A 22,178-nucleotide genomic window follows, 5' to 3' on the forward strand; every position below is an offset into this window, starting at 1 on the left:
TATCAACCATTTACTGTAATGTTAAATGTATCATATTACTATCAACCATTTACTGTAATGTTAAATGTATCATATTACTATCAACCATTTACTGTAATGTTAAACATATCATATTACTATCAACCATTTACTGTAATGTTAAATGTATCATATTACTATCAACCATTTACTGTAATGTTAAATGTATCATATTACTATCAACCATTTACTGTAATGTTAAACGTATCATATTACTATCAACCATTTACTGTAATGTTAAACGTATCATATTACTATCAACCATTTACTGTAATGTTAAACGTATCATATTACTATCAACCATTTACTGTAATGTTAAATGATGTATCACATTACTATCAACCATTTACTGTAATGTTAAATGATGTATCACATTACTATCAACCATTTACTGTCATGTTAAATGATGTATCACATTACTATCAACCATTTACTGTAATGTTAAATGATGTATCACATTACTATCAACCATTTACTGTAATGTTAAATGATGTATCACATTACTATCAACCATTTACTGTAATGTTAAATGTATCATATTACTATCAACCATTTACTGTAATGTTAAATGTATCATATTACTCTCAACCATTTACTGTAATGTTAAATGTATCATATTACTATCAACCATTTACTGTAATGTTAAATGATGTATCACATTACTATCAACTATTTACTGTAATGTTAAATGATGTATCACATTACTATCAAACATTTACTGTAATGTTAAATGATGTATCATATTACTATCAACCATTTACTGTAATGTTAAACGTATCATATTACTATCAACCATTTACTGTAATGTTAAATGTATCATATTACTATCAACCATTTACTGTAATGTTAAACGTATCATATTACTATCAACCATTTACTGTAATGTTAAACGTATCATATTACTATCAACCATTTACTGTAATGTTAAATGTATCATATTACTATCAACCATTTACTGTAATGTTAAACGTATCATATTACTATCAACCATTTACTGTAATGTTAAACGTATCATATTACTATCAACCATTTACTGTAATGTTAAACGTATCATATTACTATCAACCATTTACTGTAATGTTAAATGATGTATCACATTACTATCAACCATTTACTGTAATGCTAAATGATGTATCACATTACTATCAACCATTTACTGTAATGTTAAATTATGTATCACATTACTATCAACCATTTACTGTTATGTTAAATGATGTATCACATTACTATCAACCATTTACTGTAATGTTAAATGATGTATCACATTACTATCAACCATTTACTGTAATGTTAAATGTATCATATTACTATCAACCATTTACTGTAATGTTAAATGATGTATCACATTACTATCAACTATTTACTGTAATGTTAAATGATGTATCACATTACTATCAAACATTTACTGTAATGTTAAATGATGTATCACATTACTATCAACTATTTACTGTAATGTTAACTGTATCACAATACTAGCAACCATTTACTGTAATGTTAAATTATGTATCACATTACTATCAACCATTTACTGTCATGTTAAATGATGTATCACATTACTATCAACTATTTACTGTAATGTTAAATGATGTATCACATTACTATCAACCATTTACTGTCATGTTAAATGTATCACATTACTATCAACTATTTACTGTCATGTTAAATGTATCACAATACTAATAACTATTTACTGTAATGTTAAATGTATCACATTACTATCAACCATTTACTGTCATGTTAAATGTATCACAATACTAATAACTATTTACTGTAATGTTAAATGTATCACATTACTATCAACTATTTACTGTAATGTTAAATGATGTATCACATTACTATCAAACATTTACTGTAATGTTAAATGATGTATCACATTACTATCAACCATTTACTGTAATGTTAAACATATCATATTACTATCAACCATTTACTGTAATGTTAAACGTATCATATTACTATCAACCATTTACTGTAATGTTAAATGTATCATATTACTATCAACCATTTACTGTAATGTTAAACGTATCATATTACTATCAACCATTTACTGTAATGTTAAACGTATCATATTACTATCAACCATTTACTGTAATGTTAAACGTATCATATTACTATCAACCATTTACTGTAATGTTAAATGATGTATCACATTACTATCAACCATTTACTGTAATGTTAAATGATGTATCACATTACTATCAACCATTTACTGTAATGTTAAATGATGTATCACATTACTATCAACCATTTACTGTAATGTTAAATGATGTATCACATTACTATCAACCATTTACTGTAATGTTAAATGATGTATCACATTACTATCAACCATTTACTGTAATGTTAAATGTATCATATTACTATCAACCATTTACTGTAATGTTAAATGTATCATATTACTCTCAACCATTTACTGTAATGTTAAATGTATCATATTACTATCAACCATTTACTGTAATGTTAAATGATGTATCACATTACTATCAACTATTTACTGTAATGTTAAATGATGTATCACATTACTATCAAACATTTACTGTAATGTTAAATGATGTATCATATTACTATCAACCATTTACTGTAATGTTAAACGTATCATATTACTATCAACCATTTACTGTAATGTTAAATGTATCATATTACTATCAACCATTTACTGTAATGTTAAACGTATCATATTACTATCAACCATTTACTGTAATGTTAAACGTATCATATTACTATCAACCATTTACTGTAATGTTAAATGTATCATATTACTATCAACCATTTACTGTAATGTTAAACGTATCATATTACTATCAACCATTTACTGTAATGTTAAACGTATCATATTACTATCAACCATTTACTGTAATGTTAAACGTATCATATTACTATCAACCATTTACTGTAATGTTAAATGATGTATCACATTACTATCAACTATTTACTGTAATGTTAAATGATGTATCATATTACTATCAACCATTTACTGTAATGTTAAATGATGTATCACATTACTATCAACCATTTACTGTAATGTTAAATGATGTATCACATTACTATCAACCATTTACTGTAATGTTAAATGATGTATCACATTACTATCAACCATTTACTGTAATGTTAAATGATGTATCACATTACTATCAACCATTTACTGTAATGTTAAATGATGTATCACATTACTATCAACCATTTACTGTAATGTTAAATGATGTATCACATTACTATCAACCATTTACTGTAATGTTAAATGATGTATCACATTACTATCAACCATTTACTGTAATGTTAAATGTATCATATTACTATCAACCATTTACTGTAATGTTAAATGTATCATATTACTCTCAACCATTTACTGTAATGTTAAATGTATCATATTACTATCAACCATTTACTGTAATGTTAAATGATGTATCACATTACTATCAACTATTTACTGTAATGTTAAATGATGTATCACATTACTATCAAACATTTACTGTAATGTTAAATGATGTATCATATTACTATCAACCATTTACTGTAATGTTAAACGTATCATATTACTATCAACCATTTACTGTAATGTTAAATGTATCATATTACTATCAACCATTTACTGTAATGTTAAACGTATCATATTACTATCAACCATTTACTGTAATGTTAAACGTATCATATTACTATCAACCATTTACTGTAATGTTAAATGTATCATATTACTATCAACCATTTACTGTAATGTTAAACGTATCATATTACTATCAACCATTTACTGTAATGTTAAACGTATCATATTACTATCAACCATTTACTGTAATGTTAAACGTATCATATTACTATCAACCATTTACTGTAATGTTAAATGATGTATCACATTACTATCAACCATTTACTGTAATGCTAAATGATGTATCACATTACTATCAACCATTTACTGTAATGTTAAATTATGTATCACATTACTATCAACCATTTACTGTTATGTTAAATGATGTATCACATTACTATCAACCATTTACTGTAATGTTAAATGATGTATCACATTACTATCAACCATTTACTGTAATGTTAAATGTATCATATTACTATCAACCATTTACTGTAATGTTAAATGATGTATCACATTACTATCAACTATTTACTGTAATGTTAAATGATGTATCACATTACTATCAAACATTTACTGTAATGTTAAATGATGTATCACATTACTATCAACCATTTACTGTACTGTTAACTGTATCACAATACTAGCAACCATTTACTGTAATGTTAAATTATGTATCACATTACTATCAACCATTTACTGTAATGTTAAATGATGTATCACATTACTATCAAACATTTACTGTAATGTTAAATGATGTATCACATTACTATCAACCATTTACTGTACTGTTAACTGTATCACAATACTAATAACTATTTACTGTAATGTTAAATGTATCACATTACTATCAACCATTTACTGTAATGTTAAATGATGTATCACATTACTATCAACCATTTACTGTAATGTTAAATGTATCATATTACTATCAACCATTTACTGTAATGTTAAATGATGTATCACATTACTATCAACTATTTACTGTAATGTTAAATGATGTATCACATTACTATCAAACATTTACTGTAATGTTAAATGATGTATCACATTACTATCAACTATTTACTGTAATGTTAACTGTATCACAATACTAGCAACCATTTACTGTAATGTTAAATTATGTATCACATTACTATCAACCATTTACTGTCATGTTAAATGATGTATCACATTACTATCAACTATTTACTGTAATGTTAAATGATGTATCACATTACTATCAACCATTTACTGTCATGTTAAATGTATCACATTACTATCAACTATTTACTGTCATGTTAAATGTATCACAATACTAATAACTATTTACTGTAATGTTAAATGTATCACATTACTATCAACCATTTACTGTCATGTTAAATGTATCACAATACTAATAACTATTTACTGTAATGTTAAATGTATCACATTACTATCAACTATTTACTGTAATGTTAAATGATGTATCACATTACTATCAAACATTTACTGTAATGTTAAATGATGTATCACATTACTATCAACCATTTACTGTAATGTTAAATGATGTATCACATTACTATCAACCATTTACTGTAATGTTAAATTATGTATCACATTACTATCAACCATTTACTGTAATGTTAAATGATGTATCACATTACTATCAACTATTTACTGTAATGTTAAATGATGTATCACATTACTATCAAACATTTACTGTAATGTTAAATGATGTATCACATTACTATCAACCATTTACTGTACTGTTAACTGTATCACAATACTAGCAACCATTTACTGTAATGTTAAATTATGTATCACATTACTATCAACCATTTACTGTCATGTTAAATGTATCACAATACTAATAACTATTTACTGTAATGTTAAATGTATCACATTACTATCAACCATTTACTGTAATGTTAAATGATGTATCACATTACTATCAACCATTTACTGTAATGTTAAATGTATCATATTACTATCAACCATTTACTGTAATGTTAAATGATGTATCACATTACTATCAACTATTTACTGTAATGTTAAATGATGTATCACATTACTATCAAACATTTACTGTAATGTTAAATGATGTATCACATTACTATCAACTATTTACTGTAATGTTAACTGTATCACAATACTAGCAACCATTTACTGTAATGTTAAATTATGTATCACATTACTATCAACCATTTACTGTCATGTTAAATGATGTATCACATTACTATCAACTATTTACTGTAATGTTAAATGATGTATCACATTACTATCAACCATTTACTGTCATGTTAAATGTATCGCATTACTATCAACTATTTACTGTCATGTTAAATGTATCACAATACTAATAACTATTTACTGTAATGTTAAATGTATCACATTACTATCAACCATTTACTGTCATGTTAAATGTATCACAATACTAATAACTATTTACTGTAATGTTAAATGTATCACATTACTATCAACTATTTACTGTAATGTTAAATGATGTATCACATTACTATCAAACATTTACTGTAATGTTAAATGTATCATATTACTATCAACCATTTACTGTAATGTTAAATGTATCATATTACTATCAACCATTTACTGTCATGTTAAATGTATCATATTACTATCAACCGAATCCTAATTGACACATACAAAAATAAATAAATACAAATATTTGTTTCTTTCTAACATGTTTTGTTTCCTCCCCAAAACGTTTTTTCTGGGTCTCAGGAGAATAAAATAGATTAAGCGTTTCTCACTTCTGAGTTCCTAATAGGATAGGCCTCATTTCCCCCAAGCCAATGGCTGATGTCCTTGCATGCTCTTGGTCTGTTGTTCTTGCTCTGTTCTTCTCTCTGTTCTTCTCTCTGTTAATTCTCATTGTTATCCTCTCTGTTATACTCTTTGTTATTCTCTCTGTTCTTCTCTCTGTTCTTCTCTCTGTTATCCTCTCTGTTATTCTCTCTGTTATTCTCTCTGTTATTTGTTCTCTTTGTTATTCTCCCTGTTATCCTCTCTGTTATTATCTCTGTTCTTTTCTCTGTTATCTTCTCTGTTATCCTCTCTGTTATCCTCTCTGTTATCCTCTCTTTTATCTTCTCTGTTATTCTCTCTGTTATCCTCTCTGTTATTCTCGCTGTTATTCTCTCTGTTATCCTCTCTGTTATTCTCTCTGTTATTCTCGGATATCCTCTGTTATTCTCTCTGTTCTTCACTCTCTTATCCTCTCTGTTATTATCTCTGTTATCCTCTCTTTTATCCTCTCTGTCATTCCATTTCTTGTTCTATCTGTTATCCTCTATGTTATTCTCTCTGTTATTCTATTTGCCTCTGTATGTTCTTGCTCTGTTCTTCTCTTTATCCATCTTCTACTTGTTATGTAAAATGTTCCTTCTCTTCAACCATCACACAGACCATTCTGGAGGATGAGGTGGATGATCCAGTTTACCAGGTAGGTTGCCACACAACACCTACACAGCCAATCAGAACTAACGATGGAACCCCATGTGACGTTTACACTCTAGCTTCTACAGACACAATTGTTTTCAGGTGATTCATTCTATAGAATTAAAAAACACTTAACCCTTAATGTAAATATCTGCCGCTGATCTGCTTCAATTAATGATTCATGATACCCAAACCATCTCAGTAATACGTAGTAGACCAACCATCATAGTAGACGGTTTTGTTCAACCATTTGACTCTCCCATTGCCAGTGCAGTGTTGTAAAACCATATATTTTCAGTTGATCTGTGTATATGTACTGATTTTCTTCTAAAGACCTATCTGACCCTGACTGGTTGTTCTCCCCTCTTGCTTTTGGCTGAAACTGGAACATGATCCTCTACTCTGTTGCTCACACTGAATACAGACAACACTAACCCATAACCACTAGTGCTTATGTTCAGTGGTTATGCCCCACCCCCTTCAAAACCTTTCTAATGTTTGCCCCTTTTACTACAACTGTATGCCTGAAAAAAACATTTCATTTGCAATTATGTAGTAGCATTGGCTGTTTTGTTTTGAATACAAGAGTCCAATGACCATTGGGCAGAATCCTGACTTGAGATCTGGGTGTGTAACCGATTCAGACTTTCGTGTAAATCAACTAAGTTACAAGCGCGGATCTCAAATCAGTATTAGGCCCTCTGTGTCTAGGTGGTAGTGGAGGTGGAGATCAGAACACTTAGACCTCTACAGTACCTGTTACCACTGCCTGACCAATTACTGTACTCTCTCCTCTCCTCTTATCTTCTCTCTCTTTCTTTCTTTCCCTGTTTTTCTCTCAATTTATTTTCTCTCTCTCTGTCCCTCAATTTTTCTCTCAATCTCTTTCTTTCTCTCTCTCTCTCTCCCCCCATCTATCCTGTCATTTTCTATCCCTATTGGTCCCACCCACTTCCTTTGTTGTAGTACATTGTGTTTGAGGCTGGACATGAGCCCCTCCGTGGCCACCAATCAGAGGAGAGCGTTTACCAGGTACAATACCAAGCCCCGCCCCTTACCTTTTGTAGAGTAGTCAAACCAGAGCTTTGTGTTACAATAGAATATGTATGTTTGTTAGAGAGCAGAGCAGAGCAGTACACTCTGGATGTTATTATTTTTAAATAGTATACTCACAACGTTCCTAATGTAAATGATGAATAACATCTCAAATCCACAGTTCATTGAAGTGCAGTCAAGGCCAGTTATTTTGTCAGACCAATTCATCAAGGCTTCTCTAGAGTCTATGTGGGATCCCTGCAGACATGCAGAGGTTTGACCTTCCCGTTTAGGTCAAGGGACTAAGAGCAGCTTCTAGGAACCTAGAATGTGATTTAATCTTTCCTCCCTCCTCTCCTCCCTCCTCTCCTCCTTCCACCACCTCCCTTCTCCCTTTACCTCCCTCCTCCTCTCTTCTCCTCCCCCTTCTTCCTCCCACCTCCTCCCTCTATCTCCCTCCCCTACTCCTCTGCTCCCTCGATCACCTCCCTCCTCTCTTTAACTCACCCCTCCTCCTTCACCTCCCCCTCCTTCTTCCCTCCTCCTCCCTTCTCCCCAAATCCTCCTCCTGCATCTACCTCCCACCTCCCTCCTCCTCTCTTCTCCTCCCCCTCCTTCCTCCCTCCCCTCCTCTCCTCCTCCTCTTCCTTCCGTCTCCCTCCCCTCCTCTCCTCCTCCTCCTCTCCCTCACCTTTCTGAAGATGTAAGATGCATAGAGATTAATCACTTGCCATGCCATTTGATTTCTGAATGAAACCAGATCAGTAGACAAGAAGAACTTGCAGCCCAATGCCAAGTTAGCCAGCCGAAAGAGAGAAAGGGAGGCCATATTGTTGAATAGGGTTAATAGATTAATGTGAGGAAAATAAAGAAAAGAGAGGAGAGGACAGGACAGGGCAGGACACGATCCTGCATTGTCAGTGTCCATAGATTTCAACCTCCTGGTTGAACATTGTATACATGGAGAAAACCAGCTGTGTGATCTTAATGCCCAAACAGAGAAGTAGCATGCACAGTCTGACAGTATTGCTTACAATCAATATGGATTTATGTAGAATTGATTCGAGAGCTGTACAGCTGTCGAAATGTATTTGCATAACATTGCTTTTAGACCAGACCACAATATCACCATGTGTAGACCAGAGACATTCTGAAATGAAGACAGAACAGTAGCTTTTAGACCAGACCACAATATCACCATGTGTAGACCAAAGAGCCATTCTGAAATGAAGACAGAACAGTAGCTTTTAGACCAGACCACAATATCACCATGTGTAGACCAGAGAGCCATTCTGAAATGAAGACAGAACAGTAGCTTTTAGACCAGACCACAATATCACCATGTGTAGACCAAAGAGCCATTCTGAAATGAAGACAGAACAGTAGCTTTTAGACCAGACCACAATATCACCATGTGTAGACCAAAGAGCCATTCTGAAATGAAGACAGAACAGTAGCTTTTAGACCAGACCACAATATCACCATGTGTAGACCAGAGAGCCATTCTGAAATGAAGACAGAACAGTAGCTTTTAGACCAGACCACAATATCACCATGTGTAGACCAGAGAGCCATTCTGAAATGAAGACAGAACAGTAGCTTTTAGACCAGACCACAATATCACCATGTGTAGACCAGAGAGCCATTCTGAAATGAAGACAGAACAGTAGCTTTGAGACTCCAGTAGAAAGGATTATTTTTGAAATAAATGTGTTTTTATCCGTTCTCAGCCTTGGTAAATGGTGTTGCTCACTGTATTGTTTCATTTTGACTGGACGTCCAACTCAGGTCCCTACCGCTACCAGTCAGCAGAAGGGAGAAGGGATCTATGACGTCCCAAAACGCCATTTTATGACTGTAGGTGTTTTTGTTGTTTTGTTCGCCCCCCCCCCCCCACCCCCACCCCCCACTGGCAAACCTCTCTGTCTCTCTTAATGGAGAACCTCCCCTCTTCTTTAGTTTCCATTGATGAATCCCTGTCTGTGTGACCACTGTTATACACAGTATACACCCACAAACTGGTCATCGACTGGTTATCATCAGCGTGTGTCGAGGTCATGGTTGCCTGCCTGTACACTAACTAAATGATATAGATTTTCCTGGCCAAGGAATGATATATAGAAATAGAATCTATTGCTTTAGAATGGTCAACCGTTGGGTCTTAGTCAACTCTAGAGGTATGATGATAAAATGATTTTCAGGACTTATGCATAACCTGCCACAACAGAATTCTGATTTGTCCCTCAAGCTTGAATGTTGCATCAGCTACAGACGGAGTCTTTGCTTCAAATCCTCCACATCATTTACAATATGACTAGGAGGACTATTACACACACGGTTTTATTCGTCATTTTCAGTCTCAGTTGAATAGTGGGTTGTTCCATCTTCCTGGGAGGTGAAAATGAGAGGTTTGCTGGTGGAGTTGTTGTTTGTTTGGTGGAGCTGCATGCAGACAGACAGAGGGGTCTCCTAGGTTACCACCCCACTCATAAAAACACCGTACCTGTATGCAGAGCAAATATATATTTTTAACAGCAGATTCATTTCTACCACAAAAAAATAGACAGGTCATGGATTAACTGTTCGTCTTTACGAGTTTCCACCATATCAGATGCACTAGTCGTTCTTCTCCAAACCATCATCCAAACATTTATTTAAAGCTGGATTCTTTAATGGGGAAACTTCCATGTCCGTTTGTGATATTACATCAACAAAGAAGTTACTGTAAACAACCAACACTGTTTTTCCTCTCTGACATCATTGCACGTGCGATAGAAGAGCACAAAATGCATCAACAAATGTTGCCCCACGCCGCTCCTCAGCTGGGCAGCAAACGGTGGTGGGGCGGCTAGTGGAGCCGTCTTTATATACTGCAGGATTCCATCTTTAAGTCCATTGGTCAAGACGTACATGGAAACAGAAGAATGTGTGCTTACTTTTTCTCTTTGCATTCTTCCTGTGCTGATCGTTCAGCAGCACATCAACTATCTATGGTAGCTACACTGTCCCCCTGCTATCTCTCCCCAACACACATCATGCTAGCTGGTGTTGTATCAGTAGCTGCCTCCACATCTCTAAGAGTTACTGCTTGTCTGTTCATTCAGTTGGAGCTCTACTGAGAGCCTAGATGCCCAACCTGACATGTTCAAGTTCAACTTTATTTGTTGTATGAACACGATTCACAAGTAAACTTGAACTTGAACGTGTGTGTCACTCTGCCTGCCAGTCAGACGGAGGGGAAGGCCTATAGAACTATAACCACCCTACCTTACAGACACCCTACCTTACAGACACCTGCCTCAGCCCCCTTAAGGTTAAATGAGACTGTCACACCAATACATCATGTATAACAACAATATGGTTTAATGTATGTCCTGTATATGATTGGTTTCCTCCACACAATTCAAAGAGGGTATAGACAATGATGTGTCAACCCCCCCCCCCTCCCACACACACACACACTGATTGCTGTCTTCCCCTCATTTTCTCTATTCTTTGTGTGTGTGTGTGTGTGTGTGTGTGTGTGTGTGTGTGTGTGTGTGTGTGTGTGTGTGTGTGTGTGTGTGTGTGTGTGTGTGTGTGTGTGTGTGTGTGTGTGTGTGTGTGTGTGTGTGTGTGTGTGTGTGTGTGTGTGTGTCTTTATTTATGGCATGCAAATCCTGTGTGTGTTCCCATAGTGATACATTGTCTGCTTGTGCATGGCGCCTGCAGTCTGTGACATACTGTACATTTCATGTGTCTAGCTGTAGAACCTCTGTCCGTCTTCCCTACCTCCTCTGTATTGTAATTATACTGTCAGAGTGCTGGGCGTATATGGCCAGGGGGGTGAGACGTAGTAGTAGGAACGGTCACGTCTACAATATGGGTCAGGTGGTTATATTGTCTTGGAGGAGGAACATGGTGGCTGCAAAAAGCACATGTATACAGCCTGCATCCTACCACCTAATGATATCATATTATCTTGTGTTTTAGGGGAATCACAATGGTAATGCATCATGGGACATCAGGGGATGATTTGATTGGTAGAGACGGACAGAGGAATATCTAATCAGCATTCGTTAGATTGGACTGAATAACCCTTTTACCCAGCCAATTACAGAGCACCATGAGAGATTCATTTTAGATCCATTTTCTGATAATGAAATGAGAGGAAAGAAGAGCGAGATGTTTCTAAGCATCACAGTACAATTCTCTACAGTACACACACACACACACACACACACAGACACACACACACACACACACACACACACACACACACACACACACACACACACACACACACACACACACACACACACACACACACACACACACACACACACACACACACACACACACACACACACACACATAGCCACCCTACCCTGTTATAGATCAGTATATATGTGTTATTATGTTAAAGCAGATCTGGCTTTTGTTTTGTTGTGAAATGTCGCAGTTCTCTTTCTCTGACCCTACCCTTTATCCCTGCACAGAACATCAACCACTTTGATCTGTTCGGAGACATGTCCACTCCACCCTCGGTGAGTAACTGACCTTCCCATTCAAAATCATTTTGTATTAAGAATGATTTGTTGTGATTAGAGTAATACCGATGCTTTTCACTACAGGATGGCTCAAGTAAATAGATTGCTTGACCTCTATTCTAAGTAAATAAATTACATGACCTCTATTCTAAGTAAATAAATTACATGACCTCTGTTCTAAGTAAATAAATGACATGACCTCTATTCTAAGTAAATAAATCTAAGTAAATAAATGACATGACCTCTGTTCTGAGTAAATAAATGACATGACCTCTATTCTAAGCAAATAAATTACATGACCTCTATTCTAAGTTCTCTGTTCTAAGTAAATAAATTGCAGGACCTCTGTTCTAAGTAAATAAATGACCTCTGTTCTATGACCTCTATTCTAAGTAAATAAATTACATGACCTCTGTTCTAAGTAAATATATTGCAGGACCTCTATTCTAAGTAAATAAATTACATGACCTCTGTTCTAAGTAAATAAATTACATGACCTCTGTTCTAAGTAAATAAATTACAGGACCTCTGTTCTAAGTAAATAAACTACATGACCTCTGTTCTAAGTAAATAAATTGCAGGACCTCTGTTCTAAGTAAATATATTGCAGGACCTCTATTCTAAGTAAATAAATGACATGACCTCTATTCTAAGTAAATAAATTACATGACCTCTGTTCTAAGTAAATAAATTACATGACCTCTATTCTAAGTAAATAAACTACATGACCTCTGTTCTAAGTAAATAAATTACATGATCTCTGTTCTAAGTAAATAAATTGCAGGACCTCTATTCTAAGTAAATAAACTACATGACCTCTGTTCTAAGTAAATAAATTGCAGGACCTCTATTCTAAGTAAATAAATGACATGACCTCTATTCTAAGTAAATAAATTACATGACCTCTGTTCTAAGTAAATAAATTACATGACCTCTGTTCTAAGTAAATAAATTACATGACCTCTGTTCTAAGTAAATAAATTGCAGGACCTCTGTTCTAAGTAAATAAATTGCAGGACCTCTGTTCTAAGTAAATAGATTACATGACCTCTGTTCTAAGTAAATAAATGACATGACCTCTATTCTAAGTAAATAAATTACATGACCTCTGTTCTAAGTAAATAAATTACATGACCTCTGTTCTAAGTAAATAAATGGCAGGACCTCTGTTCTAAATAAATAAATGGCAGGACCTCTATTCTAAGTAAATAGATTGCAGGACCTCTATTCTAAGTAAATAGATTGCATGACCTCTATTCTAAGTAAATAGTCACAATGATCCCAGTGAAATAATACAGTAGGTGCCTGGTTTAGACGTGTGTGTGTGTGGATGATTTGCCTTCAGATGCCCCCGTCCCCGGCCAACACTTTGGACCCCAGCAGGAGCCACCACCAGCACCAGCACCAACACCCCCCAGAGATGTTCACCGGCCCCTTCAGCCCCACCTCTGTCCCCTCGGGGTATATGACCATGGGGCCAGTCCAGGCAGCCCAGTGGGCCCAGCAGGGATCCTTCTCTGGCCAGGCCCAGACCCTGGCCTTTGGGGTGCAGGGGCCCCTCCAGGTTACCCAGGTCCTCCCGGGAGGCCAGCCCGTCATCTGGAGCCAGGCCAACATCTTCCCTGCCACCCAGCAGCAGTGGGCTGCCATGGCTGCCTATATGCCCGCCCAGGCCGTGGGCGTGGGGGGTCACCACCTCCCCATGATGGTGCCCATCACCACCGTGTGCCCTGGCCCCCAGGGCCTACACTACGACCTCTCCTCCACCCCCTCCTCGGCCATCACCAGCCCCCAGCACCAGGCGATGGACCCCGCCCTGCTCCAGCAGCTCCAGCAGCAGCACAGCCTCAGTGGGGATTCTGACGCAGGAGAAGGCCCCTCTTCGCTGGGCCTTGTCATGGTGGGCAGCAGGTGTGGAACACCTGGGCCGATGAGTCCCACTTCAATGGGTCTGGGTGCTGTGGGCAGGTGTGAGACGCCTGTTAGCCTTGTCATGATGGCGAGGTGTGAGACACCCGGCCCTGGTCCAGTGAACGTGCCTCCTGACACCCTGGTCTGTAGCCAGCTGTGCCTGGGGTCACCGGCTGTGATGTCACCATTGGCCTTGACCCAGGAAGAGGAAGGCAGCTGTAGTGACCTTGACCTCTCTCGGATGACCTTCAGTCCTGGCACATCCACCTCACCGTCCACTGACTCAGGTAAGCTCTCCCTACTGCCAGTCTCTGCTACATTCATACTAGACTAGATATATAGTTACAGCACAAGTAAGTTACCCAACCCAAACCTTAACCTAACCCTACCCAAATTGATAACATTCAATACTTTATGGGAAAAGGTACACCTAACAACCTATACCTCCCACTCTCTCCCTGCAGCCCCAGCCCCCCAGCCTGGACCGTCCTCAGACTCCGCCTCGTCCCAGACCAGTGACCCCCCCACAGACTACTCTCCCATCCAAACACAGGCCACACCCCCCAGCACCAGGGAGGATGACTCGGTGAGTCTCAAATAAGCTGATCATGATGATATAATGATCTATCAAATAGTTGGTGGATAGTTGTCTTAATGGTTGAAGTTATTGCATTAACTTGTATCTGTGGATTATACTTGTGTGGTATTGACCATGCTCTCTTGACTCCTCTCTCTCTCTCTCTCTCTCTCTCTCTCTCTCTCTCTCTCTCTCTCTCTCTCTCTCTCTCTCTCCATCCATCCATCCCCCTCTCTCTCTCTCTCTCTCTCTCTCTCTCTCTCTCTCTCTCTCTCTCTCTCCATCTCTCCATCCATCCATCCCTCTCTCTCTCTCCATCCATCCATCCCCCTCTCTCTCTCTCTCTCTCTCTCTCTCTCTCTCTCTCTCTCTCTCTCTCTCTCCATCCATCCATCCATCCATCCATCCATCCATCCATCCATCCATCCCCCTCTCTCTCTCTCTCTCTCTCTCTCTCTCTCTATCTATCTATCTATCTATCTATCTATCTATCTATCTATCTATCTATCTATCTATCTATCTATCTATCTATCTATCTATCTATCTATCTATCTATCTATCTATCTATCTATCTAGGGCTTATGCACCAGGGCTCTGTCTCCCTGTCCATCCGGAGATACTCCACCTGATTCTCCCCAGGCCCAGATCTGTCCACAGGAAGACAGTTAGAGAACTCTGGGTGGGTCTCCTCTCCTCATCCCATCCCTCTCTCTCCACCCCTCTTCTGTTCTATTGTCCAACCTTTTTGTATCCCCTTAAGGCTCCTTAAAACATCTCAGTTTTATTGATTGGTCTAACAACCCTTTTACCGCTCAGTTCTCGTTCTCTGTGTCTGTCTGGGTTTTTTCCAGAGACACAGATCTCTTCTTTGTCTTTGAGGCTCTCTCTGTGTCTTTGCAGCTGAATGGTTTTCAGACAATTATTTGGTTTAAGACTTACTTTATTATGGCTCTGTAATACGTTGTAAAATGGAACATTTCTGCATTGATTCTGTACGAGGACGTAAGGAACAATACTGCCACCTGCTGTCTATAGGCTCATAACTGCACATATTTCACACATGAGTATATCTGAAATTCAGTGTGTGTGTGTGTGCATATGTGTGAGTGTGCGTGCCTTGCTTGTGTGTTTTAATGCTGGTCCCTCCCTTTCCAGGAGAAGGGACCTCTGTGACCTCTGTGAGGATAGAAGAAGATGAGAGGAGAGGAGGACAGCGGACTGAGAGATAGAGGAGAGGAGGACAGCGGACTGAGAGATGGAGAGGAGGACGGCGGACTGAGAGATAGAGGAGAGGAGGACAGCGGACTGAGAGATGGAGGAGGGGAGGACAGCGGACTGAGAGATAGAGGAGAGGAGGACAGCGGACTGAGAGATAGAGGAGAGGAGGACAGCGGACTGAGAGATAGAGGAGAGGAGGACAGCGGACTGAGAGATAGAGGAGAGGAGGACAGCGGACTGAGAGATGGAGGAGAGGAGGACAGCGGACTGAGAGATAGAGGAGAGGAGGACAGCGGACTGAGAGATAGAGGAGAGGAGGACAGCGGACTGAGAGATAGAGGAGAGGAGGACAGCGGACTGAGAGATAGAGGAGAGGAGGACAGCGGACTGAGAGATGGAGGAGAGGAGGACAGCGGACTGAGAGATGGAGGAGAGGAGGACAGCGGACTGAGAGATGGAGGAGAGGAGACTCTGGACTCCTATGTCCCTCCTAATAACTTGATTACGGATCTCTGTTCTGGAGAATGCTGATATTGGCAGCCTAAAGCAGCAATATCATAGGATTGGCTTCTTTCCTGAGCTGGACAGCACAACACTCTCCTCACATGCTGTCTTTCCCCCCCAGCCAATCGGAAGCCCTTTCTCCCATGAAGTAACCTATGATCTGTGACCAAACTGTAGCAGTGGGTCGTTACCACGACAACTTCCTGCCACAGGTCAGTGGGCGGAGACACCTTATCTATCATGTGGCCTGGGAGGACCAATCAAACTGCATGGTCAGGATGAGGATTCAAATGGGTTCTAAGGATTAAATCATTTTTGGGGTGATTTTGAGGAGGAATGGTGTCCTATGGGGTTATACCCTTCGTTTGGAGAACTGCCACGCGACTCAGAGTACTCACTGTGTAGAACAGATGGATTTGCAAAATGTTTTCAAACAGCTGACTTGTTCCATTGGCATGAACATACTATGTATTGTGGATCCAGCGAGACAACTGATCTCCATAGCTTCATAGCTTCCTTTTCAATGCTTAAAGATAAAAATATAATTTTTATTTTGTAAGCTGCGACTTCTGAGTTGACGCTTCTGAGCATTTTATGGATAACGAAAACAGCTTTGAGGCATCAGTCGAAATAATTCCTGTTTGCCAGACTTCTATTTTGTAAATAAGATTTCCTCAAGACCCCTTACACCGGAATCTCTGTGCCAAAAGATAGGTCTGTCATCTGCCTCTCTGATGCAAGCTACCTGTGGCTCTCTCAACTTTAAAGCAATGCCACACCAGCACCTCTGTCTGTATTGTCTGGATGTTTGCTTTGCTTTCTTGACATTTTATTTGATTTTTTGACTTTCTGTTTCTGTGTTGGGTTTGGTCAGTCAGTCTGTGAATCTGTGTTACATAGCCGTTGAATCAAAGCAACGATGGGGGTACCTGCTACCTGCTACCTGCTACCTGCTACCGGCTACCTGCTACCTGCTACCTGCTACCTACTACCTGCTACCTGCTACCTGCTACCTGCTACCTACTACCTGCTACCTGCTACCTGCTACCTGCTACCTGCTACCTGCTACCTGCTACCTGCTACCTGCTACCTGCTACCTGCTACCTGCTACCTGCTACCTGCTACCTGCTACCTGCTACCTGCTACCTGCTACCTGCTACCGGCTACCTGCTACCTACTACCTGCTACCGGCTACCTGCTACCTGCTACCTGCTACCTGCTACCTACTACCTGCTACCTGCTACCTGCTACCTGCTACCTACTACCTGCTACCTGCTACCGGCTACCTGCTACCTGCTACCTGCTACCTGCTACCTGCTACCTGCTACCTGCTACCTGCTACCTACTACCTGCTACCTGCTACCTGCTACCTGCTACCTGCTACCGGCTACCTGCTACCTACTACCTGCTACCTACTACCTGCTACCTGCTACCTGCTACCTGCTACCGGCTACCTGCTACCTACGTATGACGTAACGCACTCTTTTGAAAGTAAAATGGCCATCCTCACACACAAAATAAAAGATCCACAGGCCAATAAAGTCCCTGTCACTTTTACCTAGGGGGGCATAACCTTGCTTTTAACTGTTTTAGACTACTGCACAGGTGTACTACCCATCCTTCAATGTTTGCTTTCAATCTCTTTGTTGACCTACTCAACTGCTACCAGACCTGGGTTCAAATACTATTTAAACCTTCCAAGTACTTTTGAGCATTTGCTTAAGCCTGCCTCGAGTGCCATGTTGGCGGGGTTTGCACTTTAGGGACTTTTCTATTGATTACATGGCAACGGGCAAGCTCAATCACACACCGCTAAAGTATTTGAAATGATCTGAAATAGTATTTGAACCCAGGTCTACTACACATGGGTGGTTTCTAGGAATCAAACCAATAAGCTAGTTGTGACGGCCCAGCCAGCAGCAGACTCCAGAGTGCATTACCAGGCCTTATTATTATCGGTTGTGTTGCGTTGTCCCGTCTCTGTTATATCGTCATGTCATTGTATTACAGTAACACGGTTGATTCATGCAACTAAAGGTTTGGGGCATCTGGTCCACGGAGTTACACCTGGCAAAACATGGTGACTTTAGAAGATTATGAAAGAATAGAGATATTATTGCTTTTTACTTCTAGACTATGATGATAATAACTGTAACCCTGCTCGTATAAGAAAATGCTCAATTAAATGGTCCAACGATATTTTGTAAATTTGATTTAGGAATTCCAACAGTCCTGAAAAGAGAAAATGACTTTTGTACGCATATTTCTTCTCATTCACTGTGCTACTAAACCCCGCTGTTCAGTCACAAATAAAATATCATGTGATTCCCACTTTGCTCCTGAATATTTGATTATGCTGCCAGTCAAACATTTTTTAGCACTCTAAACTGAATATCACTCAAGCCTTGCTATTTACACCTTGCACTAACATGTACGTTTCGTGATCTGATCAATATGTATGCAGATTATTTGACAGATATTCATTCAAATATACAGTATGAATGTATTTATTTATTTTAAGACAGTTACTGATGCCATAAGTCAAAGACCTATCTAATGATTTTAGAGGACGGTATAATGATGATTTAAATGGTTTACCGTCCAGATCTGTTTACACTTGATTGATATCCAGACACAATGCGTGTCTAGCCCCATTTATTCCTGGTTATAACATGCGCCCTTGTCCTGCACTTGTACACATTCTGACTGTGCCCACATTTTTAGACTGGAGTAGATGATTAAAAGACACATTGTGATCTGACTGTGATCAGATCTTCCTGACCACCCTTGGAGGTAGTCAGGGACCAATTGTTTCTGGATATCAAATCAAGTGTAAACAGACCTGGAAGTTCAAACCATTCTGCTTCACAGGTTGGCATTTATTGGGATGTCTCATGTACTGGAGGCAGCTCTTCAGAGCGGTCACTAGCTGGCACAGCCACAAAGTCAAAAAATCTGATTTTAAACCTTAACCCTAACCCTAACAACACTGCTAACTTTAATGCCTAACCCTAACCTTGAATGTAGACCAAAAAGCAAATTTGTGTTTTCATTAATTTTGACAATAGTCAATTTTGACTTTGCAGCTGACTCATTTAGCAGAAATCACTAGATGGGTCACGATTAATGACAATAAACATAATCTTGCTTCTGTTTCATTATTGTTTCACTAATAGATAATTATGCTGTGTTTGTAACCAAATGGGAAGGTGATATTTACCACATACGACTGGGAGAAATCCACTTCAACGGTCCTCCAACTGGTAATTAATACTGGGCAACATGTCTGTCATCCTGAGGTCCCACTTCTCCCACATGCTGACCTCTGATGTCACATACTAAGGAAACATCGATAACATCGATCCAGACGGGACATTTGTATTTTATTACAACACAATGGATCCAACAGAGGGTGCTGTGTTCCTGTTACAGTATTACCAGGGTTGTGTTCATTAGGGCAAAACCAGGGTTGTGTTCATTAGGGCAAAACCAGGGTTGTGTTCATTAGGGCAAAACCAGGGTTGTGTTCATTAGGGCAAAACCAGGGTTGTGTTCATTACTGCAAAACCAGGGTTGTGTTCATTACTGCAAAACCAGGGTTGTGTTCATTAGGGCAAAACCAGGGTTGTGTTCATTAGGGCAAAACCAGGGTTGTGTTCATTAGGGCAAAACCAGGGTTGTGTTCATTACTGCAAAACCAGGGTTGTGTTCATTAGGGGTTGTGTTCAAAAAACCAGGGTTGTGTTCATTAGGGCAAAACCAGGGTTGTGTTCATTAGGGCAAAACCAGGGTTGTGTTCATTAGGCAAAACCAGGGTTGTGTTCAAAAAACCAGGGTTGTGTTCATTAGGCAAAACCAGGGTTGTGTTCATTAGGGCAAAACCAGGGTTGTGTTCATTAGGGCAAAACCAGGGTTGTGTTCATTAGGCAAAAAACCAGGGTTGTGTTCATTAGGGGTTGTGTTCAAAACCAGGGTTGTGTTCATTAGGGCAAAACCAGGGTTGTGTTCATTAGGGCAAAACCAGGGTTGTGTTCATTAGGGCAAAACCAGGGTTGTGTTCATTAGGCAAAACCAGGGTTGTGTTCATTAGGGCAAAACCAGGGTTGTGTTCATTAGGGGCAAAACCAGGGTTGTGTTCATTAGGGCAAACCAGGGTTGTGTTCATTAGGGCAAAACCAGGGTTGTGTTCATTAGGGGTTGTGTTCATTACTGCAAAACCAGGGTTGTGTTCATTAGGGCAAAACCAGGGTTGTGTTCATTAGGCAAAACCAGGGTTGTGTTCATTAGGGCAAAAAAACCAGGGTTGTGTTCATTACTGCAAAACCAGGGTTGTGTTCATTAGGCAAAACCAGGGTTGTGTTCATTAGGGCAAAACCAGGGTTGTGTTCATTAGGGCAAAACCAGGGTTGTGTTCATTAGGGCAAAACCAGGGTTGTGTTCATTAGGGCAAAACCAGGGTTGTGTTCATTAGGGCAAAACCAGGGTTGTGTTCAAAAAACCAGGGTTGTGTTCATTAGGGCAAAACCAGGGTTGTGTTCATTAGTGCAAAACCAGGGTTGCAAAAAACCAGGGTTGTGTTCATTAGGGCAAAACCAGGGTTGTGTTCATTAGGGCAAAACCAGGGTTGTGTTCATTAGGGCAAAACCAGGGTTGTGTTCATTAGGGCAAAACCAGGGTTGTGTTCATTAGGGCAAAACCAGGGTTGTGTTCATTAGGCAAAACCAGGGTTGTGTTCATTAGGCAAAACCAGGGTTGTGTTCATTAGCAAACCAGGGTTGTGTTCATTAAAAACCAGGGTTGTGTTCATTAGGGCAAAACCAGGGTTGTGTTCATTAGGCAAAACCAGGGTTGTGTTCATTAGGGCAAAACCAGGGTTGTGTTCATTAGGGCAAAACCAGGGTTGTGTTCATTACTGGGGTTGTGTTCAAAAAACCAGGGTTGTGTTCATTAGGCAAAACCAGGGTTGTGTTCATTAGCAAAACCAGGGTTGTGTTCAAAAAACCAGGGTTGTGTTCATTACTGCAAAACCAGGGTTGTGTTCATTAGGGCAAAACCAGGGTTGTGTTCATTACTGCAAAACCAGGGTTGTGTTCATTACCAGGGTTGTGTTCATTACTGCAAAACCAGGGTTGTGTTCATTAGGCAAAACCAGGGTTGTGTTCATTAGGGGTTGTGTTCAAAAAAAACCAGGGTTGTGTTCATTAGGCAAAACCAGGGTTGTGTTCAAAACCAGGGTTGTGTTCATTAGGGCAAAACCAGGGTTGTGTTCATTAGGGCAAAACCAGGGTTGTGTTCATTACTGCAAAACCAGGGTTGTGTTCATTACTGCAAAACCAGGGTTGTGTTCATTAGGGCAAAACCAGGGTTTCATTAGTGTTCATTAGGGCAA

The 22,178-nt window shown here is 38.8% G+C and overlaps 1 protein-coding gene across 3 annotated transcripts in view; it reads left to right on the forward strand.

The window, feature by feature from the left end:
• Nucleotides 1-18,215, forward strand: part of LOC118375104 (disabled homolog 1-like) — a 48,480-nt gene extending 30,265 nt beyond the window's left edge. The window contains exons 6-13 of one of the 3 annotated variants that reach the window (XM_052476691.1): nucleotides 6,981-7,019; nucleotides 7,982-8,047; nucleotides 9,839-9,907; nucleotides 12,529-12,576; nucleotides 13,925-14,777; nucleotides 14,955-15,076; nucleotides 15,644-15,746; nucleotides 16,223-18,215. In XM_052476691.1, coding sequence (XP_052332651.1) covers nucleotides 6,981-7,019; nucleotides 7,982-8,047; nucleotides 9,839-9,907; nucleotides 12,529-12,576; nucleotides 13,925-14,777; nucleotides 14,955-15,076; nucleotides 15,644-15,736 — 1,290 coding nt within the window. In that variant the 3' untranslated portion in view covers nucleotides 15,737-15,746; nucleotides 16,223-18,215. The remainder of the gene's footprint in view (nucleotides 1-6,980; nucleotides 7,020-7,981; nucleotides 8,048-9,838; nucleotides 9,908-12,528; nucleotides 12,577-13,924; nucleotides 14,778-14,954; nucleotides 15,077-15,643; nucleotides 15,747-16,222) is intronic. The other 2 variants (XM_052476692.1, XM_052476693.1) reach the window with 2 other exon arrangements.
• Nucleotides 18,216-22,178: the final 3,963 nt, after the last annotated feature.

This window comes from Oncorhynchus keta, chromosome 23, assembly GCF_023373465.1.
Source record: "Oncorhynchus keta strain PuntledgeMale-10-30-2019 chromosome 23, Oket_V2, whole genome shotgun sequence".
Classification (NCBI taxonomy): domain Eukaryota; kingdom Metazoa; phylum Chordata; class Actinopteri; order Salmoniformes; family Salmonidae; genus Oncorhynchus; species Oncorhynchus keta.